We start from the raw sequence: 21,791 nt of genomic DNA, 5'->3' as shown, positions 1-21,791 counted from the left end.
ATCGATAAATAGATGTCTCCGACTCGCTGAAGATTTTAAATAAGACAGTCCCTTCATAACCTACACCAAACCGTCCAATATTCTGAAACACAATATTCCCCAAATCACATCTCATCGTCACAACGGTGGTCAACTTCACCAGAGAGACTATCAGTTGAACTGACTAATCCTTCTTCGTCGCATATCGTCTTTGCAAAACAAACATCTATCATGCCTGCTCGGCGCAGGTCGACCTCCGTGGGATGCTTCACATCTTCCAGGACCTCACTAATAGAGGCTGAATGATGACCCAACCACAGGAGTTGCAATGCACTTATATTTGGGATGGCAGCCTGACTGCCATGTGATGCATCGAATGCCCTTGTCATGTGTAGCGTCAGTCCCAGCGTGACCACCGATGCAGATGCCGCCAACGACAACTAGAATCATCTTCGAGAAAATTGTCATTGCCTAGATATCATCATAAACTCACAGGAAGAAGGTTAATCTACAATATGTTTCATCGGTCAATTAGAAATGAGTTCCGTGCAGTTCAAACTGACATTGAGGCGTAGGGCAATAAACTACTCATTGACATTGGACGTTCTATTGCTAGGTTGAAGTCCTCCACTGAATGTGCTGATTCGGCCCGCTGAGCATGTGAGTGAGAACAGAGCGTGGTTTGAGAAAGTAGAACAAAAAATGATCCCGTACCTATCCAATGAGTTGTGCAGCTGCACTGCTGCAATGCCTCACGTACAGTTTGATTCTAGGTACATTGTGTTGCTAGTTGGCTTAATTCTCTCCGCTGAACAGTTACAATGGGGTGGTTCGCTTCCTCCCATTTCTAATTTCACTTTGAGACCGGACGAACTGGAAATGGCTGTTGTGAAAGTAGTTAAATTTAACTCATCCATAATCGAGGGTTCCATGGTATATTGAGTTGCATCTTGAAATGAATTCCCGCTATTGACCGCCACAGACAGAGCCGCGCCAATCTGGAATAGACAGTGGATCATTGAACTTTCGTAACCTCTCAAAATGAGTGCTGTGTAACGCACACCTGCTTGCCAAGTGCTATTCATCCACTGATACAATTCCCATCGCGTGGATGGCTGCCAGATGGGTACGGGGCTCAGTAGACTGTTGGTTTGCATATCGACCACCCCATCTGTACTGTTGGCTGACGCCGAGTATAGCACATAGTAGACATATGGAATGACAGGCACAGACGTATTGGTGAAAGCTACAAAATATTTTGTAATCATGGCTGCATTACAAACAAGTAAACGCACGTTGATATTCCCAACTCATGTTTACAGCAACCTCCTCTTGTACCAAAGGCTCGATCTCTAATAATATAGAGACCACGAGTAAGATATTAGGCACCACATTATGAGGCTATTGTACAACAGTCGCTCAGCTTCCAGAATCAACTCGAACTATCTCGGAGAAGTCTTACATCTGAGGGATCTCTTGAAGTACTTGTGTCTGGTCAGACCCTGCAAAGATTTCCCAGGGCGATGAAAATATCCCGCAACCACGACGCACAGGGAGTGCCCGCATCCACGCGGAGAGAATAATTTCCACCATATAACACTGAATGGAGCGCTTGCTGTAATTGGGGATCAATCCGCACCGCGAGGTTATGGTCGTTGCATTCGCAGTTGCATTTCCTACGACAGAACTTGTTTGAGGGATATTGTAAACTGTGTTGGATAACCCTGCAGTCACCAGTCCAGGGAATTGATTGACAACGCGGTGATGGATCCCCAATTCACACTAATGGAGTCCGTTAGGTCATTTGGCCATCCTAATATTGTCGGCACAGAAGTCGGAATAGAAGTATTGAATGTTTGAAATTGTAGGAGAGTGGAGGAGGTGACATGCAGCACGGACATACTCGCAAGGTAGACCGTCACGGCAGAAGTCATCCACCACGAGGGGGGTATGTCAGTTTGTCGCCAGACGCTACTGAGTGCAGAGACGAGGCCCGCCCATGCGCCAGAGATGTCATAAATGGCAGTCAGTTTCAGACGGCGTACAAGTGCTCTTGAATTCGCAAGCCGTTGGGTAAGGAAGAGTAGAACAGTCGTGTAGATCATCTAGGTGAAGTCGTGAAATTGGTATGTCCTATAACATAAAATTGAACACGTACGGTGTAAAATGCTTGGAGTAAAGCACTCAGCACAACAGACCAAAAATCATTGTTCGTTGAGAAGGTCACACGGTGTTCCCGATGACGAACATAAAAGATAACAAAGACGATGTGCACTATGACCAGCGTGATACGCAGCGTGTAATATGAGCGTGCAGAGAACAATCCGTCACTTGCATTTTCGGAGGGATTTTTCGGATGCTGAGGGGGGGAAACGTAGTTGTTGGCATGCAACAGTAGGGAGTCAGTCGAAAAGATGACATACCGAACCAAGTCCTTGGCGGCTGAACATTAACAGCGGGATGCTTGCTATTTGTGGCTGAGATGAACAAGGGACTTAGTGATATTATCAAGGTAAGCGAAGGAATGAACAGTCCACTTCGAATACACCTTTTTACGGAGACATAGGAACTACTACTGGTTGGATTGCGCGAATAATTTGGATCGGTGAGAGTACGTACCGTGTGCCAAACGACCAACTGTATGTGCAATATATTTATGTCGCAACAGGCTAACGCCACGATGGCAGATGGGATCAAATACTGATCTTAGTAAAAAAAAAACAGGTGAACAAGGTGAGACAGTGACAGTATGAAACCAGAAGATGCGCAAACGCGACGCTCGCTGGAGCCCCTCGAGTGCTCTCGGATTCAGAATATTTGTTCTGGGTAGCTCTGGGCGTGCCTGGTGCCAATCTTTGGTCAATCTGCTTCTGGGTTCTGTCAAAGATGGCGCAACACCGTGCAAGTTCGGCGGATATCACGTGATTTCACACTCAAGGCAGCTTCTCGACTGACAAGGTTCTCTTCTTCAGTTTTAAGATCACTGAGACCATGTCCAAAGGCAAAGGCAAGGAAGTTGAGCCTACGGTGCTCCTCCCACCAATGTCCAATCCTTCTGCTGGCAGCGCCAACCCTTCTGCATCTCTATCCTCACTCTGGGGATATCTACTCCCAGCACTAAACCACATCGTCCGCTCGCCCTCAAACTCAACAGAAAAAGCGCCCGTCATCGACGTTTCATATCATATGGGCATACACACAGCAACGTACAACTATTTTACGATGCAAGTCGAAGCTGTCAGCACCAACAAGGAGCGCGAGAGACTTACACCGAGCGGGACGGATTTATATGAACATATCGACAAGTACTATGCGGAAGTCGCTCGGGAGCTATTACTCGGAGCTCCAGAGGATGATTCGTCGCTGATCCATTACATCGTCCCGTGTTTCAACCGCTACGCCGCTGGCGCACACTCCGTGAACCGTCTCCTCAATTATGTGAACCGACACTATGTGAAACGCGCCGTTGACGAGGACAGAGGCTGGCTCACTTTGAACGATATTTTTGATGCTGTTGCGAAAGCTATACAGGATGGGGATACGAAGGAGAAGATTGCGAGTAAGCTGAAGGAGAGGCGGACGGAGGAGTTGAAGAAGTGGGGGTGGGATGAAGGGGGGACGAGCGAGCAGCTTGCGCAGGCTGAATCATGTGCGGAAGCGGCGAGCCCGCTTGACCGTGTCATACCCCTTTCTGCGCTGGCGCTGCGACGATTTAGAACGGAATTTATGGAGCCTTTGTTGGCTGTCCCAAAATTGAAGGGGAACAGGAGGAAAAAGCCCGGGGCTCGTGCAAACGGGAACGCGTCCAATTTACCCAAGGGGCGCCTTGCGAGAGCTGTTAAGGAGTTGCTAGAAAAGCAAGATGTGGATGTGGAGGAGAGAAAACGACTGGTGACAGAACTTGCAAATGCACTGCGTGTTACTGGCGTGCGTGATGGACATCCTCTACGGAAGAAGGTGGAGAAGTATTTGATGACGGGAAATGTATAGTAGCTTGATCTCAAACAGGTGGACTTGGATCACGACAGGAAATGAGACGATTATCCAGCACTGTTGGTTAAATGTGCATATCTATGTGCGTAAGGGTATATATGTTCACGCAGATATCTAGAGGTTTTATCAGGAGGAATTCAGTATCTGGCTGACGCTACTGCCTGCCAAACCATTTCTGGGCATATCAAAATGCGCGGTAACACTGCTCTCGCCTCCCCATTCGCAAAGTCCCAGTCCATCTCCCATCGAAATTTTGAATGTCAAATGTGACAACTTTTGTGATGGATCAGCCACGGTGAGGTTGCCCGTCTCTATGCGGTAGATGAAAGCAGCCTGAGCACTTGATTCGATCCTCATAGGACCGTAGATCACGTCGGTGAACGTGAACGAACCGCCCGATGTGTCCCAGAAGACACCAAACACAGTGTCTTGGTCTTGGTCCAAAAGAGCGCTCACAGAAGCATTGTTCTGGATCTCCGTCAAGTTGGTGGACGCGCGTTTGAGAGTGAAGGTGCTGTAGTCAACCGCAGGGTATACAGTGTAAGAGATGGGGGCGCTGAGGTCCTTGTGGTGCAACCAAGCAGCGAACAACTCGACTGTTTCTTGACCAGTCCAGACACCTGTGCTAGACCAGTCACCAGTCCTGTTGCCCCATTCGACGGATAGTTCGTACGTTCCGTTGGCTGCTTGGAACTCATACCCGACGTCGCCGTGCCACAAGGTGTGGGGATCTGTGAAGTTCCCCCCGAAAGTCCCCATACCATCAACAAACACATTATCTTTGAAGCGTCTCTGGTCGAGGACAGAAAATACAGGAGCATCTGTCTTCGAGGAGATATTGGCGATCATCACATATTGAACATCGTTCTCGAGGAAGAACCATGTCTTTTGCCATGACAAGGACTTGGTCATGGGGTTGGTGAATCGCATCGCTGCGACGCCAACTTGTCCGTCGCTGACACCGCCGACAAATGCCTCCTTTCCGATATATTTGGTATGTGCGCAGTCGAGAACTGTGGCGTTGTAGTCGACGGTGATACCTGGGATGAGGTTCCAGTCCCAGGCAGCGGCTATATCTTCGTACTCATCGCCTTCGATGTATGTGTAAACGACGCCATCGGCGAGATGGAAACCAAGAAGCTATAAGGCATAAGAGCAATGATTGTGATGGGAGGGAAGGACCTTACATTCTGTGAGTTCGTGCACTCCGTGTTTCGGGTTCTTGTTGAGTACATCTTGAGAGACGTAACATAGCCTGAACCTCGATTGACCTAAGTAGGAGTATTTTCAGTGACTTGGATGTAGGGTGCTCAGGGACGGCTCGACCTACCATGTAATCATTGTCGAAGAACATACGGTTTCCAATCAATTCTCCCGCGTTTGCATCGGTTGTATTCGCCGAAAGACTTTTCGCGTAATTAATGAGAACGTCTGAATTCCATTGCTCGCCAAGTTCTTCCACCTTCGAGAGGTTCGTTTGGATACTAGTAGTAGCTCTATGCCAGAGGTTAGTTCAGTTGGATCACGTCAAAAGACGAATACCTACGCGCCGGCAACCACTGGCTGGCTAATAAAGCGACCCACTACGCTCTATAGAAACATACATGAGAAATACTCAGTAGTCGTCGCTGAGACTTACAAGATCCCAGTGCAGAACCTTGACACGGCCGCTTAGTTTTTTGTCGCTGGGCAGAAAATTCATACACGAACCTCTGTTTCGACATTACGATTTACCATCCAGCGATCTCCGTCGTACAGCGTCTCAAGAGCAGCTTTCTGCTCATCGCCAGCAGCGAATTGAGTTCCGGCTGCTTCGATCTCGAAATCAAGAACGTCGTTCGAGCTATCCAGCGCATTAAAGATATGCGCACAGAGTAAATAGAAATGTTTTGCGTACAAGACGTTCCCGTAGTTACCATTGTAGAGCAATCCGAGGTGTTGGCCGAAGGAGCCGTCCGACTGGATCTATAAGAGGCACTCGGTCAAAAGATTTGCACACTGGGGCTTTGAAGGCTTACCCCATCAACTTGTATACTGATATTTTGCTGAATGGCGAGGGTGTTGTGGACCCTCCTGTATGCGTCCGTGACCAAAGAAGTATTGATCACGAGGAGACCTTGATCCACCCCGATTTTAGCCATGTCCAGAATGTTTGCTCCAGCCTCGAAGCTATATCCGTGATCAAAAGCGCCGTACGCACGCAGGGAGATGTGGCTACAGTTGCTTAACTGTGTCTGTGTCAAAGTGTCGTTGAGGAGAAGACAAGATTCTGAAACGAGACCAGGGATGAGGATGACCTGTATGTGATGTTATAAGCCCTTGGAATGCAGGGATGCAGCTTTTCTTAAGACGCACGTTGTCATACCAGTTCGTGTTCCAGTAACCGGGTGTGCCACAAGGACAGCTGTCGGTGCCTCCTTCAACAAGACAGCCTATGTTCGTGAAGTCGTTGTTAAACCAGTAGTCCATAGCGCTCCCGATAGCTGTGAAAAGCGTTGAACTGTTGACATATTGATCGTAGCCTTGGAGTCCTCCATGCCAAGCAGCAGCCATTGTACCTGTAGAGGAGCAGCTGTTAGTATACTTGTGCCATGTCAAATAACTCGAGCAACTGACTGATGCGAACCCAGTGATTTGCAGCTGGCCAGTTTGCTGGCCGACCATCACATCCTGTTGCGTAATCGATGTCAGAGTCCGGCCATTTACCATTTGCCTGAAGATCTGTGAGCCTAAAGCAGGGGTGACTTTAGCATGTTGAAGTAGCTTGAAGAGAGAAACGAACCAGGTTGATATATTGCTCGGGTCGCCTGTTATGCTTTCTATGATCGAGTCCAACCTTCGAGAGTGGATGGTGGTGATGTCTTGCAAGGTGCTTGAATTTGCTGTTTGAGTTGGATTGCTAGCAGGTGCACTCGCGGTAGACGTGATAGAACTCGTAGACTGAATACTTGTGGTAGAGACGAGAGAAGCTGAAGGGGTAGCAATTCCGCTGCTACCAGTGGATGCTTGAGAAGCAGACTCGGGCACATCTCTTCATTTGCACCATTAAACACCACCGAAATAAGACGCGACGAAGAACTAACCTAGCTACCTTTGGAGCCTGACCAAATTGCCTCGGTTTTCCTAGATGACGAGCTCCATGTCGATGAAAGGACCCAAGAAGGCCATTATGTCCTTCTGCAGCTTCTGCAAGATTCGCTACACACAATAGGGAGGTGTAAACGAATGAACGAAGGACCACCATGACTGTCCACGGATATCTGCTGTAACGAACCTCATCTTTATTTTATATGAAGTATGCGAAACGAGGATTACCCGGTGGCTAACACTATATGCAGCGCCAATTTTGGAAATATGCCGTAGGATGCGCGTTGCACCAATCAGAGGGCTCAGAGTCAACGTACACGTTTATGCGAAGTTCGGCAGTCAGCCTATGCGAATCGCCGTGAAAATTTGAAGTGTGGCTCAAATGCGGTGGAGCCTGGCGAAGCTGTTCAGTTACCTTTTGGGAGGACTACACTCGCCTCATGCCAAAGACTGACAGGAGGATGCAGACAGTAGGCCATGTAGTTAATTGATCATGACCCGAAGTAAGGTAAAAGGTCATTATTGCTAGCGATATGAATGACAGCTGGTCTGGGAATGTCCATCCTGATTCTTGATAGCTTACTATGTCATCAATATCATCAACTTAGAAAATTCGAACAATGTGCATTACTGCAAGTGAACAACGACTTTCACGATGTAGGTTTTGACCCGTCAGAGCTGCCCCCACTCTGCCCCATGTCCAGCAAAGCCTGCATATCCATCAAGTTCATATCCGAAGACTGATGGAAGAAGGAAGGGTCGAAGTCAAGGGCAGACAAATCGAAATTTCCGTCCCCATCCGGAAGCTGGTGAGTTGTTCCATCTGACTGAGAAGCATCGAAGCTAGCGAGAATTGCACTGGGGGAAGGCGCTACATTTCCAGGATGCGCATTCTGGACTCCAAGCGAGGGATGTTGCCCAGATTGCAGGGCGTTGGCGTCTGATGGTCCGAAGACGTCATTACCGTGGTTGTTATTATCCACTGCTGATAGTGCGCCAAGCATTTCCATGTCGAGTCCGCCTTCTTGGGACTCTTTTGCGGGGTTTGAAGCACCGGCGTCAGGGGTGACGGGTGAGAATATCCCTTCTACCCCACTGTTCTCTCCAGAGCCTGCCTCAGCTCCATCTCCAAAAAGGTCTGTCATGGTTGATATTTCCATGTCGATGGAGTCGAGATCGAGCTCGATGGGTTTGTCTACTGAGTTTCCCAGGGACGCATCGACAGGAGGCATAGGGGGATCATCATCGGCAGTTAAATCAATGTCAACGTGCTGTGAAGAACTAGCAAACGCAGCCATGAGGTCTAGCTCCGTTTGAGCTGAAGGCCGTGCTGATTTTGGTGCAAGGGATACCGGAGACGGTAAACTCTGGGAAAATAAAGCGGCTTCTTCTGCGGACATGCGGAGCGAAGATGAGGAGAGGTCAAGTTTGAGAGGGAATGGGGGGCGGTGCAGGGATGATAGGGAGATAGTAGATCCGCGGCGAGTGGGATTGGAAAGACCCTGGGGAGGAGATGCTTGAGCCGGAAGAGCTGGTGGACCCATGACGACATCCGTGTTAACATCCAGTGGAGGCAAAGGAACTTTGCGTGTGGTTGGAGATTCTGAGGTAGATTTGGAACGAGTACGAGAAGCGATCGCGGCATTCTCTGCTTCGCGAGCGCGACGCTGCTCTCTAGCTAGGTCTCTCTCTAGCACAGCTATTGCTCGAAGCTTTGGATATTATTGGAAGACGCACCTCGATTTGAAGCGGTTAATAACTCACCAAGCGCGACTCCATAACATCGTATAGTTGATCGAATTTTTCGACCTCGCGTCCGAGCGAATCTGTCAAAGATCGAGGTGGATATGGAGCATATCTATTGATACCACTGCGAATAAGAATTAATACTACATGGTAATAGTTGGCAGCCATTGAGTCACGCACAGTCTTCGTGAATCGGCATGAAATGAATAAATCTGAGCGGTTCTTACCACGGCGTTCTATCAAAAGACTGAGATAGCGCCAATAATTTTTCGAGAGATTATACCTTTAAGCAATCCATGAGCGCGTTCATTTCAGGCTCGAGAATGGCCATGGCTTTTGGTGGTACGGATGGAGGGAGCATCGCAGTATCCTGTTGAGCGACTTTTGGTTCTATTGACTTCATCTGGGGAGACGCGCTGTTTGGCGCCTTTACGACTTTACGTGGTTTTGGCTTCGGCGGCATGAGAACGTGCGCAAATGCTATTTCTGATTCTGAGAAGGCAGTGAAACGGGACAAAGATATGTTACTCCCAGAATGGTAACAGGTCTTTACAAGCAGCACCCCGACACTAGACGGAAGCCATCATATGCTTATAGGACATGTCCAACAGCGTCAATGATACATTACAAGCCAGTGTCAACGTCGACCACATTGATGGACAGGTACGTTCACAAACACTGCTTACCCTTGTTCTTTAAACGTCGTACAACCAGGACTCTTTTCAAAGGCGTTTGCGTCATATAACGTCCATTCAAATTCGCAACCTGACACCTTTTCCTGTTCGAGATGCATTTACTTCTGCTCTCGCCCGTCCCGCTGAATATTCCCAATTCACGCCTTTGGGAAACCTCTCAGACGATCTTGATGTAACCCTGTCTCGCAAACGCTCGAGAAGGATCTCCACAACCTCTGTGAATACCCTTCGAAGTGCTCGCATAGATGATCATGCTTCAATATTGGACGACGGCGACGGGAGAGGTCGTCGGAAGAGCCCTCTCCAAAGTCAGTTTCTCAGGCGGGAGCGCAGAGCCCACGCAAAGGAGCAACGCTATCTCTCGTACCATTTCAACCAGTGGTACCGCACCCACGATGAGACCAAGTCACCGCGTGCGCACTAGCTCCATGGTCTCGTCCCTTAGTGCATCTACAACTACCTTTCTCTCCACCTCGAATACGCAGGCCCCTTCCTACCTTGACTACAGTTTCATCTTCATCTTTATTCTTCGATTATTCGCAGAGGACATTGGAGAAAGTTGTTCAATCCCGCCTCGTGGAAACATTCATTTCAATCACTGTTCCAGACTCTCCGGATGTTTTACCATGCCCTTCACCGTCGCCCACCACGCAACGAACTCGCGCTGAAAGTGCTCCACGCGCACGCTCCTCCACCTCCAATGATATAGCCCCTCTTAATTCGGCGACCTAGTGGGCGCAAAGCTTCCAAAATGTCACGTCCGAATAGTACGGATACCTCCAAGGCTCCATCCTTACCCCGACCAGAACCTTCCTCCTCAACCCGTTCCTCTTCCTCCCTCAGGAAAGGTACACCGCCAGTCAAAACAGCAGGGACGTCCCTTACACCACGAATGGTTCCTAAAACACACAAGCCCTCGGCTTCTGTCCCACAGAACCTCACAGCGAGCCAGCTGCCGTCACCCCCAGCTTCTCCAGCGTCTCCAGAACCACCTCCGTTTCGCGCCGTACCGAACTACATATCCCCCATCCACCAGCCCTCGACGAACCCTTCTTTCGTGATTGATGCACGGTCGGAATCTGAGTTTGCTCCGTGGACGGATTTAAGTGCCGATACTGTGAATATTGAGCTCTGGGCGAAGACATGTCGTCACCCTACCGGTGGAGCTCCACTCGAAGGCAAAGGAAAACAGAAGGAGATGTCGGTAATTGATCCCACTACAGAGGGAGCTGAGTGGACCGTCCTGGAGAAATGGAATATCACCCTTACAGACCTTGTCCCGCTGACACTTGAGGTATGCGGACCGAACTCGTTGTCTCATGGTTTCTAATCACTCAATTAGCTCGAGGCTCATCCCTCACGCCTGCCCATCCAATACCCTTTTCATATCATTTTCCACTTGCGCACAAACATACTACCTGCCCACTCGTTCAATTTCGGGGACACATCCACACTCACGCTCTCCTTCTCCAGCTGCCTACACCTCTGAGCCAGAGACAGAATTACGGAAGTTCGGACACTCTGCCGACCCGGCTACAGCAACACATTTTCATCTCACCCGAACGCCTTCTGAACAGCCTATCAGACCGCGCAGATCCCGCAGGACAGGTGCCAGAACTGCGAGTTCACAAGATTTACTGCAGTCAGTACTGCTTATGATCAATATGTTATGTTCCTTTTGACATCGCAGTCCAGGCTCGTTACACTCCGGTCATGCATCGTCGACCACGAGGAGTCGCTTGCGGACGTCATTCGGCAAATAGACAAAGCATTGGCCGGTGATGTCGTTGCAATATTGGTACGTGTATAATGTGTTTGGGTTGTTTCCCGCGAACAATTGTAAATGCAATTGCAATAGAAACGGGAGGCTTCGGAACGCCAAGCGCGTATCGAAGATCGACAATCTGAAGCAAACGAGATCTTGGAACGGGCTTGTCTGTGTGAGACCCGTATGATCGCCGATAGTCGTATCTCGTGCTCATTGTTTTATAGTACGTCAAGATATTGCTTCTCGGCGCAAGGACATAAGACAGCGGAGAGATGTCCTTGCGACTGCTAGGTTGATACATGCTGAAGAGCAGGCTAGCTACCAGCAGACTGCCGTGGAAGTTGCTGAGCAGAAGTTTGTCTTTCTCCGTGCTGATGTTAAGTGGAATCTGAATGGAAATGTGCAGGCGAGGTCTTGATGCCCTTCGGAGCCGTCTTCCGCCTATACGAACGTCCTTGATCTCGACGCTGTCAAGAATATATCCTATTGAGCTGCTCTCTCCCTCAGAGCTTCTATTTACCATCCTCACCATTCCGTTACCGATCCCTTTCAACGCTACCGAACCTGCCCCGCCATTGTCGCTCGCTTCACACAAAGAAGTGACTGAAGATGCAATAGCTATCGCGCTAGGTTTTGCTGCACAGCTAGTGCAGCTCCTTGCCATCTATATGGGCAAGGGTCTCACGTATCCTATCACCTGTATAGGGAGTCGGAGTCTGATCAGAGATAACATTTCCGCCATGGTTGGTCCCAGAATGTAAACTCGATGCCTCGTGCACTGGTGTGGGATCAGCTGACATGATGAATTAGGTTTCCTCTGTTCTCGAAGGGCGTTGACACCTATAGATTTGAGTATGGTGTGTTCTTGCTAAACAAGGACATCGAATTGGTAAGCCCTCTTGTGAGTTATGTCGGTCGGTGTCTGACCTTTGCCGGCACTGGCAGCTTATGGCAGATAAGGATTTGCGAGCCCTGGACATGCGACACACACTACCTAATCTGAAAAACTTGCTCCTGACACTTACTGATGGTGAATGTGCGAGCATCCAGTGAGTCAAGTCTTTGCACCGTGCTTGTACCGTCTGATTTGTTTATTACAAGCAACTCTCGGGTATTCGATTCGCCAGCTTCTTCCGGCCTCGCGACACCCCCACGGGCACGATCGCCGCCTCCTGCGCTGGTGCTCACACCCGTCAGTCCAAAGGCTAGTCCACGCGAATTGCCTGCAGACATAGAGGCCGAGAGTACAACCCCAACCGAGAGCGGTGCGACGACGCCCACAGCAACTGCTCCATTTACCGAAGGGGGTAGTACCTTCTCTCGTTATTCGAAAATATCAATTGGATTTCCGCCCCTACCGGGATTTTTACGTTCGCGGAACGCTTCTGCCATCGGTCGGGCGTCGGTGAGATTAGACCCTGAGACCGATGAAGAAGCACAAGATGGAGTCCAGGGTGCGCCGTACAGGGTTGGCGGCTCCGAATTTGAGGATGGGGGAGGATGAGGAGGATCGACGAACTATTCGGGGGGTTGTTGTTGATTGTGGTGAGGGTAAGGGTGGTGAGTCGGAGGCGAGGAGCGTTATTAAGGGGCCGAAGGAGCCGATGGAGAAAACTGTGGATGACGCTTCTGCGGTTGCACCATGCGCTGTGGTTGCGCGTGCTTCGTAATGCTAACGGTGATTGTCCGGGAAGCGGACGTGTGTCACGTTTTATATGAATTCTGACATATCTTAATGAAGGCGAGCTTTGCAGGACTTTTAATGGACAGATTTTGTTCTCCTAAGCGCGTTTTTTCAAAAGTTCTGGCGCCGTGACTGGTCGGCCACTGATCCGAGCTCCGCAAAAGGACCGCGGGCGGCAAGAAGGTTAATGGGCTTCTGGCACAATTTTGGCAGCCTTACTTAGTATGCAACGGCAGAGGGACGCTAGCCGCAGCCGGTGCATTGAGATAACGTAGTATCGAGCATAAGCTTACAATTCGATCGTCGTGAAGGGTCTAAAGCACAATGGAAATTTAGACTTCTCCGGTCAAATATGCTGCCAATGCAGCGCATGTCGACTCTGAATCTGGCGGGCTTGTAAAGTATTATGAACACATTTTAGCAATGGAGAATGAGCGGAGGAAGGAGGATTTTGAGAGTTGGATGAATTGAATACTTATGGAGGATCGGCGATTACGAAAGAATAGGTGCAAGTGCCGTCAAGGTAGGTCTCGCTGCCGTTCGCATCGGACTTTTAAAAAGCGGGGTCCTTCCGGGATTTTTGCTCTGGCAGAATCACCCACGCCGGCTAGCGAAGTGCCTTAAATACGCTGTTCATAACTACTCAAACTTCACCGTTCTCCCTTCAAGTTTTCCTCGTCAAAAAACTGGAGAATTGAAAAAAGGTCCTTGACTTCGTCTTATACGACCTTCCCAGTCTTGCTCACCTTTTCGCCATATAGCCTACTAAGCCGCTTTGTACCATCAATCCATATAGACGGGCTTAAAATTGGTTTGCAGGTCGGTATTTACAATGCGCTCCACTTTATTTTGTTTCATCTGACGCACTATTATTTGCTTCAGGATCTTTGTGTGCAACTAGGCTTATTTTTCTAATCTCTTGCCGCTTTCCTCGATCTGTTTTCTGTCATTCACACCTTTGGAACAAAAGCTGTCCACCTTTTTTGCTATTCGCAATGATTACCACTGAAAACATTAATAATTCCACCGATAATCGCTCCTCAGACGGGAGAAAGCAGAGTCCTCCTGCTTTCCTCGATCTTGCAGACTCGGTTAGTCCATTTTTCATCATTCCGTGGTCTCACTTTTCCAATAATTTATTGTATTATTTAGGCTGCGAGACTGGGTACTAATATGCCAGATATGTCGGCTGTGAGTATTCTTCACAAGTCTCTTCCGTTATCTTTCTCTTTTAGTTGACCTTCCGTCCCGAAGCGCGTCGAGCTGAAGCGCCTGGAGCACGAGCGTCAAAGGTTATTACAGCGGAAAATGTTCGAGGATCAAATGCGCGCGCTCGAGCAACAGCAGGCGCAGGAGTTGCTTTGCATTCCTTATGACCCGACTGGTTCAGCCCATATTGCGGTCTCGGCGCCAACCACTCCTCCAAGGGTTACTGCGGTTTTGAATGGCGACAATCTTGTTAGGGCGGCTCTCTCTCACTCTTCGGTGGATGCGGAAACGCTTTCAAAGGCTGTTGGTTCTGCGGTTGATAAGAGAAAGTCGGTCACTTATGCGCCTTCTGTTCATCGGTCCCCAGAGCTTGGGTCTGGTCATGGAATGAATGGTCATTATGGAAGATCTGCTGGAGCTAAAAGTATGCCTGCGAGCCGTCGCACCTCCGCTAGCAGTCACGACGAGGAACTTGCTGGTCACTTTGCAAGGTCTCTCCTTAGCTGGAGAACGCCCATCCCGGGCGACGCCCAGCCCTGGCGCTGTAGCGCATTCACTCTTGAACCGTGGCAGATACGGTGATGAGGAGCGCCCTCGTGGCCAGCAGTATAATGTAGGAATGATGCTTGACGAGCAGTTGGACCAGGAAATGCACAGTAAGTATTGTCTATGTCTTTGTTTCCTGGTCTCATTGTTCTTAGATGCAATGAGGCATCTCCCGACCTCTGACGAGGACAAGTTCGCATCTTATGCCAACAGGGTACTTGACCTGCGTTCTCTGTTACTCTAAACTGACATCAAATCGCAAGATTACCACCTCGTCGGCTGCCCTGGATCTGGCACATCGCTCCCAGACATCGCCAAGGAATTCATTCTCCGCAAGGGGCGACAAGCACTCTGAGTGGCCACAGTTCTCGAACAACCCCCGCGTGCCTGACGGTTTGAGCTCCCGTAACGATCGGCGCACTGTCACCAACCCAACATTGACGCTGACGTCTTCCCCCATTGGTTTGTCTACTACCAATACCCTTGGCGGTGGGGCATCTAATCCCCACGCAGGTCAGCACGCGCAAGTGTCTCTTGGGTCAAACGGACAAGCACCTACATCCAGACGAGGCTCTCCTGCCATGAGCACGACGCGCTCAGTACCAGCTACGCCTATGTCTATGGCGAACGGTGGCAATGGGCATCTGCTGCAGACTCCCGGTACCCCTCACACTCCTGATTCCCAGGCGTTAAGCGGCCGTCTGTCTTCGCAAGGTAGTTACCCGCTGGGCGAGGACTCTGGCAAGAGCGACATTCAACCTTCTCTCTCGCGCATGTCATCTGGCCAGTATGACAACGTTCCGATGGGTTATGATTACGGCGTCGACGGTGTTTATGGGTTGAACGGTCAGATGGACAGCGGTCGGTTCAATTCGTATGATCTCGACTCGAGCACCCGGTCTAGCACCAGTGCCAATGGTACGAGCGGCTCGACCGCCCTTTACCACCACAACGGCACGCGATACGGTCTGCATATTGGCCGTACTAATGGCGCTGATGGAAAAATGAACGGCATGCACGGCCCCAAGCACAAGAGGGGCGACATGGACCGTGAGGATATTAATTTTTTTCGAACTAGTTATTCTTTACTTACCTTTGTGTACAGTGAACCGTTTCGCAGGCACTCGCCTTGAAGATCTCCAGGGCGAAATACCCACACTCTGTAAAGACCAGCATGGTTGCCGCTACCTCCAGAAGAAGCTCGAGGAAGGCGTTGCTGAACACCGCGACATGATCTTCCGTGAAACATTTGGTCACTTCGCCGACCTGATGACCGACCCATTCGGAAACTACCTTTGCCAGAAGCTCCTCGAGTTCTCCACGGACGATCAGCGAAACGTCATCTGCGAGTCCGTCGCTCAAGACCTCGTCAACATATCCTTGAACATGCATGGTACGCGCGCAGTACAAAAAATGATTGACTTCTTGTCCACCAGACGCCAGGCAAGTCGCTTTTAGCGGATTTTCATCTTCCAGACTTACCGTAGAGCGCAGACTGATCATAGATACAACACTCAGATTCATTCTATTATTCTTGCGCTCAGCCTTCATGTTGTAGTGCTCATCAAGGACCTCAACGGAAATCATGTTATTCAAAAATGTCTCAACAAGCTCGCACCGGAAGATAACCAGGTCAGGAGTGTCGTTGTTTGCATGTGTTGGTAGACTAACTTTGATCCGGCAGTTCATCTACAATGCGGTGGCTGCCAACTGCGTGGAGGTCGCTACCCACCGCCACGGCTGCTGTGTGCTTCAGCGCTGCATCGATCACGCCTCGGATCACCAGCGCATCCAGCTTGTGAATGAAATCACTTACAACGCGTTGACCCTGGTTCAGGACCCTTACGGCAACTACGTCTGTACCCTGTTCCTCGTCTGTTACAAATTACTGACAGGCGTTGTTACCAGGTTGTCCAATATATCTTGGATCTTAACGACAATCGTTTTAGCGATGCTGTTATTCGCCAGTTCACAGGCAATGTTTGTGCGCTGTCTGTTCAGAAGTTCAGCTCCAATGTCATTGAGAAGGTGAGTTTTTTTTTGCGTCTTTGTTCTCATGCCGACTGCCACCCGTTCGTAGTGCATCCGTGTTGCCGAACATAGCACTAGGAAAATATTGATTGAAGAGCTACTCAACCGCACCCGCTTGGAAAAACTCCTTCGTGACTCGTATGGCAACTATTGTGTGCAGGTACTATCTTTCTTTCGTGCATTTGTGGTTTGTGCTGGATATTTTTTTAGACGGCCCTGGACTATGCCGAGCCGGCGCAACGTATGCTCCTTGTTGAAGGCATTCGCCCTGTCCTTCCCTTGATTCGCAACACTCCTTACGGCAAGCGGATTCAAAACAAATTGCAGCGGGAACAGGCCAACGCTGAGAGCTTCGGTTACCACGCTCCTCAGGGTATGATGCCCATGGGCAACCCCGGTCATCATGGTCACGGTCACCCCTCCGCTGGGGCCCGGCATGTCCCTCAAGGAATGCATCCTAATAATGGCATGGCTGAAGTCTATGCCCAAGGAGGCTTGTATGGTATCCAAGGCCAAGGCTCCTACGGTCACTCTCACCTCGGTCCCCAAATGCACGGTCTTCAGGCGCGTTCGATCGATGGATACGTTTTGCAAGGCACTTCTCCTCACAACGCCAGTCTGACACCCCCTCATACCCACGCCACTGGCTACACGGGCGTTGCTGGGTATGCTAACGTGAGCCCTTTTGGCACGGTCGGTGTTGCCGGGTCATTGAATGATCCTTACCAGAGCTACGGCTATGGCATGTAGAACGGACACATTGCATGCCGATTTGGACGTTTCTGCTCATTCGTTCGTTGCGCACCTGCGCCGTCGCTCTTTAATGGTTTCAATGTATATTTTATGTTCTTGCGTTCGACGCTCGATACCTCCACTAGCACGTCGCTCGGCTCGATCTCACTATCTTCCAGGAGATTATTCAATCATGAGCAAGGGCCGACTTCTATCATACCACCGCGCATTTGTACTTCCGCACCGGCATATTCCAAACCCCATTGCTATTAGTTGCTTTCTGATACATCTTTCTTATCTGCCACACCCCATTTGTATAGCCCTAATCTTCCCCGTCATCTAAAGCAATGTCTGTTTAATGGCTAAACCGTCGCAGCACTACCTTCTGTACTTATTGTCCAATCTATGATGTCGTTGCTTTTCGGGTCTTATGTGCGTGAGTTGACAGTTAAGCGTGTGGGCAATATTCAGGCATCACGATTCCTGTAATCATCAGACGTGGAGCACCGAACAGTGCAACGATAGTGCTGCTTATTGGAGTCTTCAATTTGAATTTCGTGTGCTACAAGGTACGCCAATGATCGATGTCGTATTGTCAACGGTACGAGGCGATGTTTTGAGCATTACTTGGTGGGTGCATTTCATGCTAGTCTTGTTGGCATATTATCATAGTGACATACAAGACGATTGAATGATTTGGCAAGATGAAGAAGTGTGACGAGAAATGATGATATAACATGCGGATGTGCGACTGGATACACTTCACCGGTTCTATTCGTCGAAAGTGAGCGGCTGTAACACGCTCGATCATTATGAGACACACCTTGACGAAACCGATGGCAGCCGACTTTTCGCGGAAGCACTGACGGCACAAGTCAAGGCCGTACTTGCGGATGAGACCAGCCTGGTGCGCACAGAGGCGACTAGATGTCCCAAGATCATTATTCAACGACTCAGGATGCAGACCATGCTTCGCGACTCACCACTGGCGGGCACCCTTTCCATACTTTCTAGGACGAGAGAACCAAACGGCGTCGTGGGTCATTTTGAACTTTTTGCTTGAGGCTGTTGCGAGGTTGGACTGGGTAGCGAGAAAGCGTAGGCTTTTGCTTACCTTGCCGGGACTGTTGCTTGCGTTGAGGGCCTTGCTATTAGAAATCGTCCGCTAAGTCAGAGTTGCCGTGTTTGGAAAACTGTACAGTGGCTGCGATAAGGTTCGATTACATTTTCGGTATGGGCCGAGGGTGGCGTTTTAGTGTTTTAGGTAGACGCTCTGATATCGCCCGCCTAGCTCAATCGGATAGAGCGTCAGACTCTTAAAGCTAGGCGATCTGAAGGCTGCGAGTTCGACCCTCGCGGTGGGCTATCTGTACGCCCGCCTAGCTCAATCGGATAGAGCGTCAGACTCTTACGACTAGGCGATCTGAAGGCTGCGAGTTCGACCCTCGCGGTGGGCTATGGTTTTTGCTCTTTGCTTTTAGACATCATGTCCCATAATGAAGAACGCACGACTGTCTTCTTCTAGAGACCAAGATCGTAGTGGGTTATCCATGACAATGGTCTGGCTACCGACTACGACCTTCTGGTCTCTGGCGCACCAACGTTGGCGGTTACGGTAGGCTTAATGCACGCTAGCCTGGCAAGAACAGACTGTACTAGCATTGTTGCTAATGTTAGTGTTGGGATCGAGATGTGATGTGGTGAAGGTGCCCCGATTCTGATGCCAACGGTTGCCGCTTGTAGTCACCTGCAGCCTATCCTGCAACCAAACAAGCGCCCACCCTCCTTCTCCTACTCAACGAGGTCGCTTTCTATAGCACGGCAGTCTCAGAAGAACCGTTTGAAACATTCATTCATTCGATCTGAAGTGGCTTCGAGCTGCCTCCAGCTTAAGTCGTCTCGCTCATTGCTATTTGACCCAAGTTGTCCTTGTCTGTCTCACAATTTTTGCCGATCTGATTATTGACCTAGGTTAACGAGTCAGAATCAATGCCAGTAGTCCTATTTTGTATTCCCTCTCGCTCTCTGACTTCATGAACAGCTTTGGTGACCGTCGGTCATCTGAAGGGACTTGGGAGAAGCTGTCCCAGGTGGCTGTCAAGAGTGCCGAGTATGACTCCCGTGAACGCTAGTCCCGTCCGAAATGTTTGAAAGGGACCCGGGTTGCTCTTCTCAATTACATCCATGGATTACCAGACAACCGGGAAAAGAATCAGCTCATTTGGCTGCACGGCACGGCGGGCGTCGGAAAGTCTGCTGTCGCTTTCAGTGTAGCTGAAAGGATGAAAGCTTTCAGAGTAAAAGAGCAAGTGACCAATAAAAGCGGCTCCTGGGATCGTCCTTTTTCTCGCGCAAGCATACAAAACGCTGCACGACTGGTTGTTTTTTTGCGATGCTCGTTTACCAGCCTGCCACCAATTTCCCCAGCACCCGGGAGGATGTGAACAGAGCTATCTGCGAGAATCCTGCGCTTCTAGACCCCGACAAATCCCTTCGCGACCAGATGGAGGTTCTTTTTCTCCAGCCTCTCCGGAGCCTTCGATTCAGACTGTGCGAGTGTCCGCCCTCGGTGTTTGTCATTGATGCACTTGATGAATGCATGTCCCAAACCGAGCTTGCTCATCTCATCTCCCTGCTCTCCTCGTGAACCTGATCTTCCCGTCATCCACATTCTGCCCACGAGTAGGTCGGAAACGCATATCCGTAAAGCCATCGAGGAAGAGGAAGTGCACCTACTGGTATCCAAGACACCAGTCGAAACTTTTGGAGAGAGCATTGCTACCATAATCTCGTTGGACGGCGCAGATGTCGATAATGACATCTATATCTTCTTGGATCATTCTTTCAGAGAGCTGCAAAGTCGCCATCCTGATTCCCCCCAGCCACCGAAGAACCAACTTACGAGGCTGGCGAGCGGAGCGGGTAGACGTTTCATCGTAGCCTCTACGATGATGAAGTTCATCGACGATGGAGACAATGATCCTCGCGATCGGCTCCAGCTCATGCGCGAGCTGACGAGCGACCTGCTACCAGGAACAGGTGTACAAGTTATACGGCTGTATCCTCTCCACATGTGCCGACCCCAACGGGCGTACATGCGCTTGTCTGTTCTCGCTGCCCTCGAGGATCCTCTGCCAATTTCACAAATCTTGAAACTTCTTGGTCCTGGTCAGGGCAGGGATATTGGTGCAGCTACGGTGTATCATGGATATTCCTACCGATAGTAGTCTCCCTGTGAATATGTTTCAAACCCCTCAAACTGCAGCCTCCCCCAAGTACAACATATTACCTAACCTCACACCCTACTCGCCCATGCCTCTTTCCGCTTGATGATACAAAAGACATTCCAGAAAGCGCGGCCCTTCTCGATGCGCTGTCAGAATTGAGGAAGCAGAACCGAGCTATGGAATGCCACGACCCCCAGAGCTTAAAAGACTCATTGGCCTTCATTGTCCAACCACCGGAGCCACTGCACGTTCTTAGTGGTCTGCTATGGCTTCGGTGAGATCGCAGTTCGTGATCTACAATTCTGGCTTGAAACCCTGGATGGACGTACCTGGCTACAGACCAGTGGACGAGATTGGATGGAGACTAGGAGCGGGAGAGGCTGGTTGCAGACCCAGGGTGGGCGAGACTGGCTGCGAACTCCGCGTGTGAGAAGCTGGCTGCAGGCCAGGGGCGGGAGGGACTGGTTGGAAACCAGGAGTGGGAGAAACCGGCTGCAGATAAGGAGTGGACGAGACTGGTTGCAGACCCAGGGCGGGCGAGAGTGGCTCCAGACTCAGAGTGGAAGAGGTTGGCTACAGACACAGGGCGGACGAGACTAGCTCCAGACCACGCACGGGGTTAACTGGCTACAGAGTGAATGGGGACGAGACTGGCTGCAGGTTATGGGCGGGCGTGACTGATTGCAGACAAGGAGCGAAAGAGACTGGCTGCAGACCAGGGGTGAGCGAAATTGGCTGCAGACCTAGGTCGGGCGAGACTGGTTACAGGTCCGGAGCGGGAGATATTGGCTGCAGACCAGTAGTGGGCGAGACTGGCTTCAGACGCCTCATGGCCAAGCATGGCGGTCGACTCCTGCGGCCTCTATCTGGGTGACGATGGAAGAGTTCTCGAGCACGTTGAAAGCAATCAGTGAGTACACAATCGACTCGGAATTGTTTTTACTGCCAGTTTTTCAACTCATCCAGCAATTTAAGAGCTTGCCAGATTTATTGATGTTTCCGGCATTCCTCGCATTAAGACACCAGGATAAACCCGTCTCTCCATCCCAAGGTCATTTTACATCTGACATGGAGATCATCCATGCTGTGAGGGC

The 21,791-nt window shown here is 50.1% G+C and overlaps 7 protein-coding genes and 2 non-coding genes across 9 annotated transcripts; 5 read left to right on the top strand and 4 right to left on the bottom strand.

Annotated features, from left to right (window-relative positions):
- Nucleotides 1-1,133: 1,133 nt before the first annotated feature.
- On the bottom strand, nt 1,134-2,585 carry EDB91DRAFT_754023 (uncharacterized protein). Its single transcript, XM_041328283.1, has 7 exons — nt 2,403-2,585; nt 2,138-2,338; nt 1,714-2,084; nt 1,531-1,655; nt 1,442-1,481; nt 1,275-1,380; nt 1,134-1,225 (listed from the first exon to the last, which is right to left on the bottom strand). Exons 1-6 carry the CDS (start codon nt 2,427-2,429, stop codon nt 1,332-1,334), a joined length of 813 nt encoding a protein of 270 aa, XP_041181201.1. The 5' UTR covers nt 2,430-2,585; the 3' UTR covers nt 1,134-1,225; nt 1,275-1,331.
- A 325-nt stretch (nt 2,586-2,910) lies between these two features.
- EDB91DRAFT_1108710 (uncharacterized protein) lies at nt 2,911-4,020 on the top strand. Its single transcript, XM_041317576.1, has one exon. It carries the CDS (start codon nt 2,971-2,973, stop codon nt 3,967-3,969), a length of 999 nt encoding a protein of 332 aa, XP_041181200.1. The 5' UTR covers nt 2,911-2,970; the 3' UTR covers nt 3,970-4,020.
- EDB91DRAFT_1108708 (polysaccharide lyase family 8 protein) lies at nt 4,021-7,299 on the bottom strand. Its single transcript, XM_041317575.1, has 12 exons — nt 7,056-7,299; nt 6,755-7,003; nt 6,589-6,701; nt 6,328-6,530; nt 5,991-6,269; nt 5,870-5,937; nt 5,683-5,815; nt 5,612-5,629; nt 5,519-5,562; nt 5,303-5,468; nt 5,160-5,243; nt 4,021-5,112 (listed from the first exon to the last, which is right to left on the bottom strand). The coding sequence occupies exons 1-12, from the start codon at nt 7,214-7,216 to the stop codon at nt 4,099-4,101; spliced, it is 2,532 nt and encodes an 843-aa protein (XP_041181199.1). The 5' UTR covers nt 7,217-7,299; the 3' UTR covers nt 4,021-4,098.
- Nucleotides 7,300-7,533: 234 nt separating this feature from the next.
- Nucleotides 7,534-9,316, bottom strand: EDB91DRAFT_1108707 (uncharacterized protein). The gene is made up of 4 exons (XM_041317574.1): nt 9,089-9,316; nt 8,986-9,041; nt 8,824-8,929; nt 7,534-8,771 (listed from the first exon to the last, which is right to left on the bottom strand). Exons 1-4 carry the CDS (start codon nt 9,266-9,268, stop codon nt 7,710-7,712), a joined length of 1,404 nt encoding a protein of 467 aa, XP_041181198.1. The 5' UTR covers nt 9,269-9,316; the 3' UTR covers nt 7,534-7,709.
- A 12-nt stretch (nt 9,317-9,328) lies between these two features.
- EDB91DRAFT_1108704 (uncharacterized protein) lies at nt 9,329-13,258 on the top strand. The gene is made up of 14 exons (XM_041317573.1): nt 9,329-9,468; nt 9,520-9,733; nt 9,783-9,944; nt 10,009-10,170; nt 10,244-10,811; nt 10,849-11,142; nt 11,196-11,298; nt 11,359-11,440; nt 11,493-11,622; nt 11,675-12,025; nt 12,079-12,157; nt 12,214-12,317; nt 12,370-12,729; nt 12,758-13,258. Exons 1-14 carry the CDS (start codon nt 9,406-9,408, stop codon nt 12,936-12,938), a joined length of 2,853 nt encoding a protein of 950 aa, XP_041181197.1. The 5' UTR covers nt 9,329-9,405; the 3' UTR covers nt 12,939-13,258.
- A 689-nt stretch (nt 13,259-13,947) lies between these two features.
- On the top strand, nt 13,948-17,488 carry EDB91DRAFT_1235110 (ARM repeat-containing protein; the record flags this gene model as incomplete). Its single annotated transcript, XM_041321283.1, has 12 exons — nt 13,948-14,043; nt 14,105-14,143; nt 14,207-14,652; nt 14,735-14,817; nt 14,863-14,921; nt 14,971-15,757; nt 15,813-16,150; nt 16,226-16,339; nt 16,392-16,562; nt 16,616-16,735; nt 16,788-16,898; nt 16,949-17,488. The coding sequence occupies 12 exons, from the start codon at nt 13,948-13,950 to the stop codon at nt 17,486-17,488; spliced, it is 2,904 nt and encodes a 967-aa protein (XP_041181196.1).
- A 744-nt stretch (nt 17,489-18,232) lies between these two features.
- Nucleotides 18,233-18,515, bottom strand: EDB91DRAFT_1244230 (ribosomal protein S14; the record flags this gene model as incomplete). The annotated part of the gene is made up of 3 exons (XM_041322395.1): nt 18,233-18,241; nt 18,294-18,393; nt 18,454-18,515. The coding sequence occupies 3 exons, from the start codon at nt 18,513-18,515 to the stop codon at nt 18,233-18,235; spliced, it is 171 nt and encodes a 56-aa protein (XP_041181195.1).
- A 236-nt stretch (nt 18,516-18,751) lies between these two features.
- On the top strand, nt 18,752-18,835 carry EDB91DRAFT_t41. The gene has a single exon. It is a non-coding gene; the product is annotated as a tRNA-Lys (tRNA).
- Nucleotides 18,836-18,843: 8 nt separating this feature from the next.
- EDB91DRAFT_t42 lies at nt 18,844-18,927 on the top strand. Its single transcript has one exon. It is a non-coding gene; the product is annotated as a tRNA-Lys (tRNA).
- Nucleotides 18,928-21,791: the final 2,864 nt, after the last annotated feature.

This window comes from Suillus paluster, assembly GCF_016628075.1.
Source record: "Suillus paluster strain FC165 chromosome Unknown EDB91scaffold_7, whole genome shotgun sequence".
Classification (NCBI taxonomy): Eukaryota; Fungi; Basidiomycota; class Agaricomycetes; order Boletales; family Suillaceae; genus Suillus; species Suillus paluster.
Note: the sequence above shows the minus strand (reverse complement) of the source record. Positions and strands in the feature narration are given on the sequence as shown.

Bases quoted from the DNA above. Each gene is read 5' to 3' on its own strand.
- EDB91DRAFT_754023 (XM_041328283.1), bottom strand. From the start codon at position 2,429: ATGTTCAGCCGCCAAGGACTTGGTTCG. The intron at 1,656-1,713 runs GTGACTGCAGGG...GTTCTGTCGTAG, and splicing joins TCAATCAATTCCCTGGACTG to GAAATGCAACTGCGAATGCA. The intron at 1,381-1,441 runs GTAAGACTTCTC...GTTGTACAATAG, and splicing joins CTTCAAGAGATCCCTCAGAT to CCTCATAATGTGGTGCCTAA.
- EDB91DRAFT_1108708 (XM_041317575.1), bottom strand. From the start codon at position 7,216: ATGGTGGTCCTTCGTTCATTCGTTTACACCTCCCTATTGTGTGTAGCG. The intron at 7,004-7,055 runs GTTAGTTCTTCG...GTGCAAATGAAG, and splicing joins CAGGCTCCAAAGGTAGCTAG to AGATGTGCCCGAGTCTGCTT. The intron at 5,816-5,869 runs GTACGCAAAACA...TGCGCTGGATAG, and splicing joins GGTAACTACGGGAACGTCTT to CTCGAACGACGTTCTTGATT.
- EDB91DRAFT_1108707 (XM_041317574.1), bottom strand. From the start codon at position 9,268: ATGCCGCCGAAGCCAAAACCACGTAAAGTCGTAAAGGCGCCAAACAGC. The intron at 8,930-8,985 runs GTGCGTGACTCA...TCTTATTCGCAG, and splicing joins CATGCCGATTCACGAAGACT to TGGTATCAATAGATATGCTC. The intron at 8,772-8,823 runs GTGAGTTATTAA...TAATATCCAAAG, and splicing joins ATGTTATGGAGTCGCGCTTG to CTTCGAGCAATAGCTGTGCT.
- EDB91DRAFT_1108704 (XM_041317573.1), top strand. From the start codon at position 9,406: ATGTCCAACAGCGTCAATGATACATTACAAGCCAGTGTCAACGTCGAC. The intron at 9,734-9,782 runs GTGCTCGCATAG...CGGCGACGGGAG, and splicing joins CTCTGTGAATACCCTTCGAA to AGGTCGTCGGAAGAGCCCTC. The intron at 10,812-10,848 runs GTTGTCTCATGG...AATTAGCTCGAG, and splicing joins GAGGTATGCGGACCGAACTC to GCTCATCCCTCACGCCTGCC.
- EDB91DRAFT_1108710 (XM_041317576.1), top strand. From the start codon at position 2,971: ATGTCCAAAGGCAAAGGCAAGGAAGTTGAGCCTACGGTGCTCCTCCCA.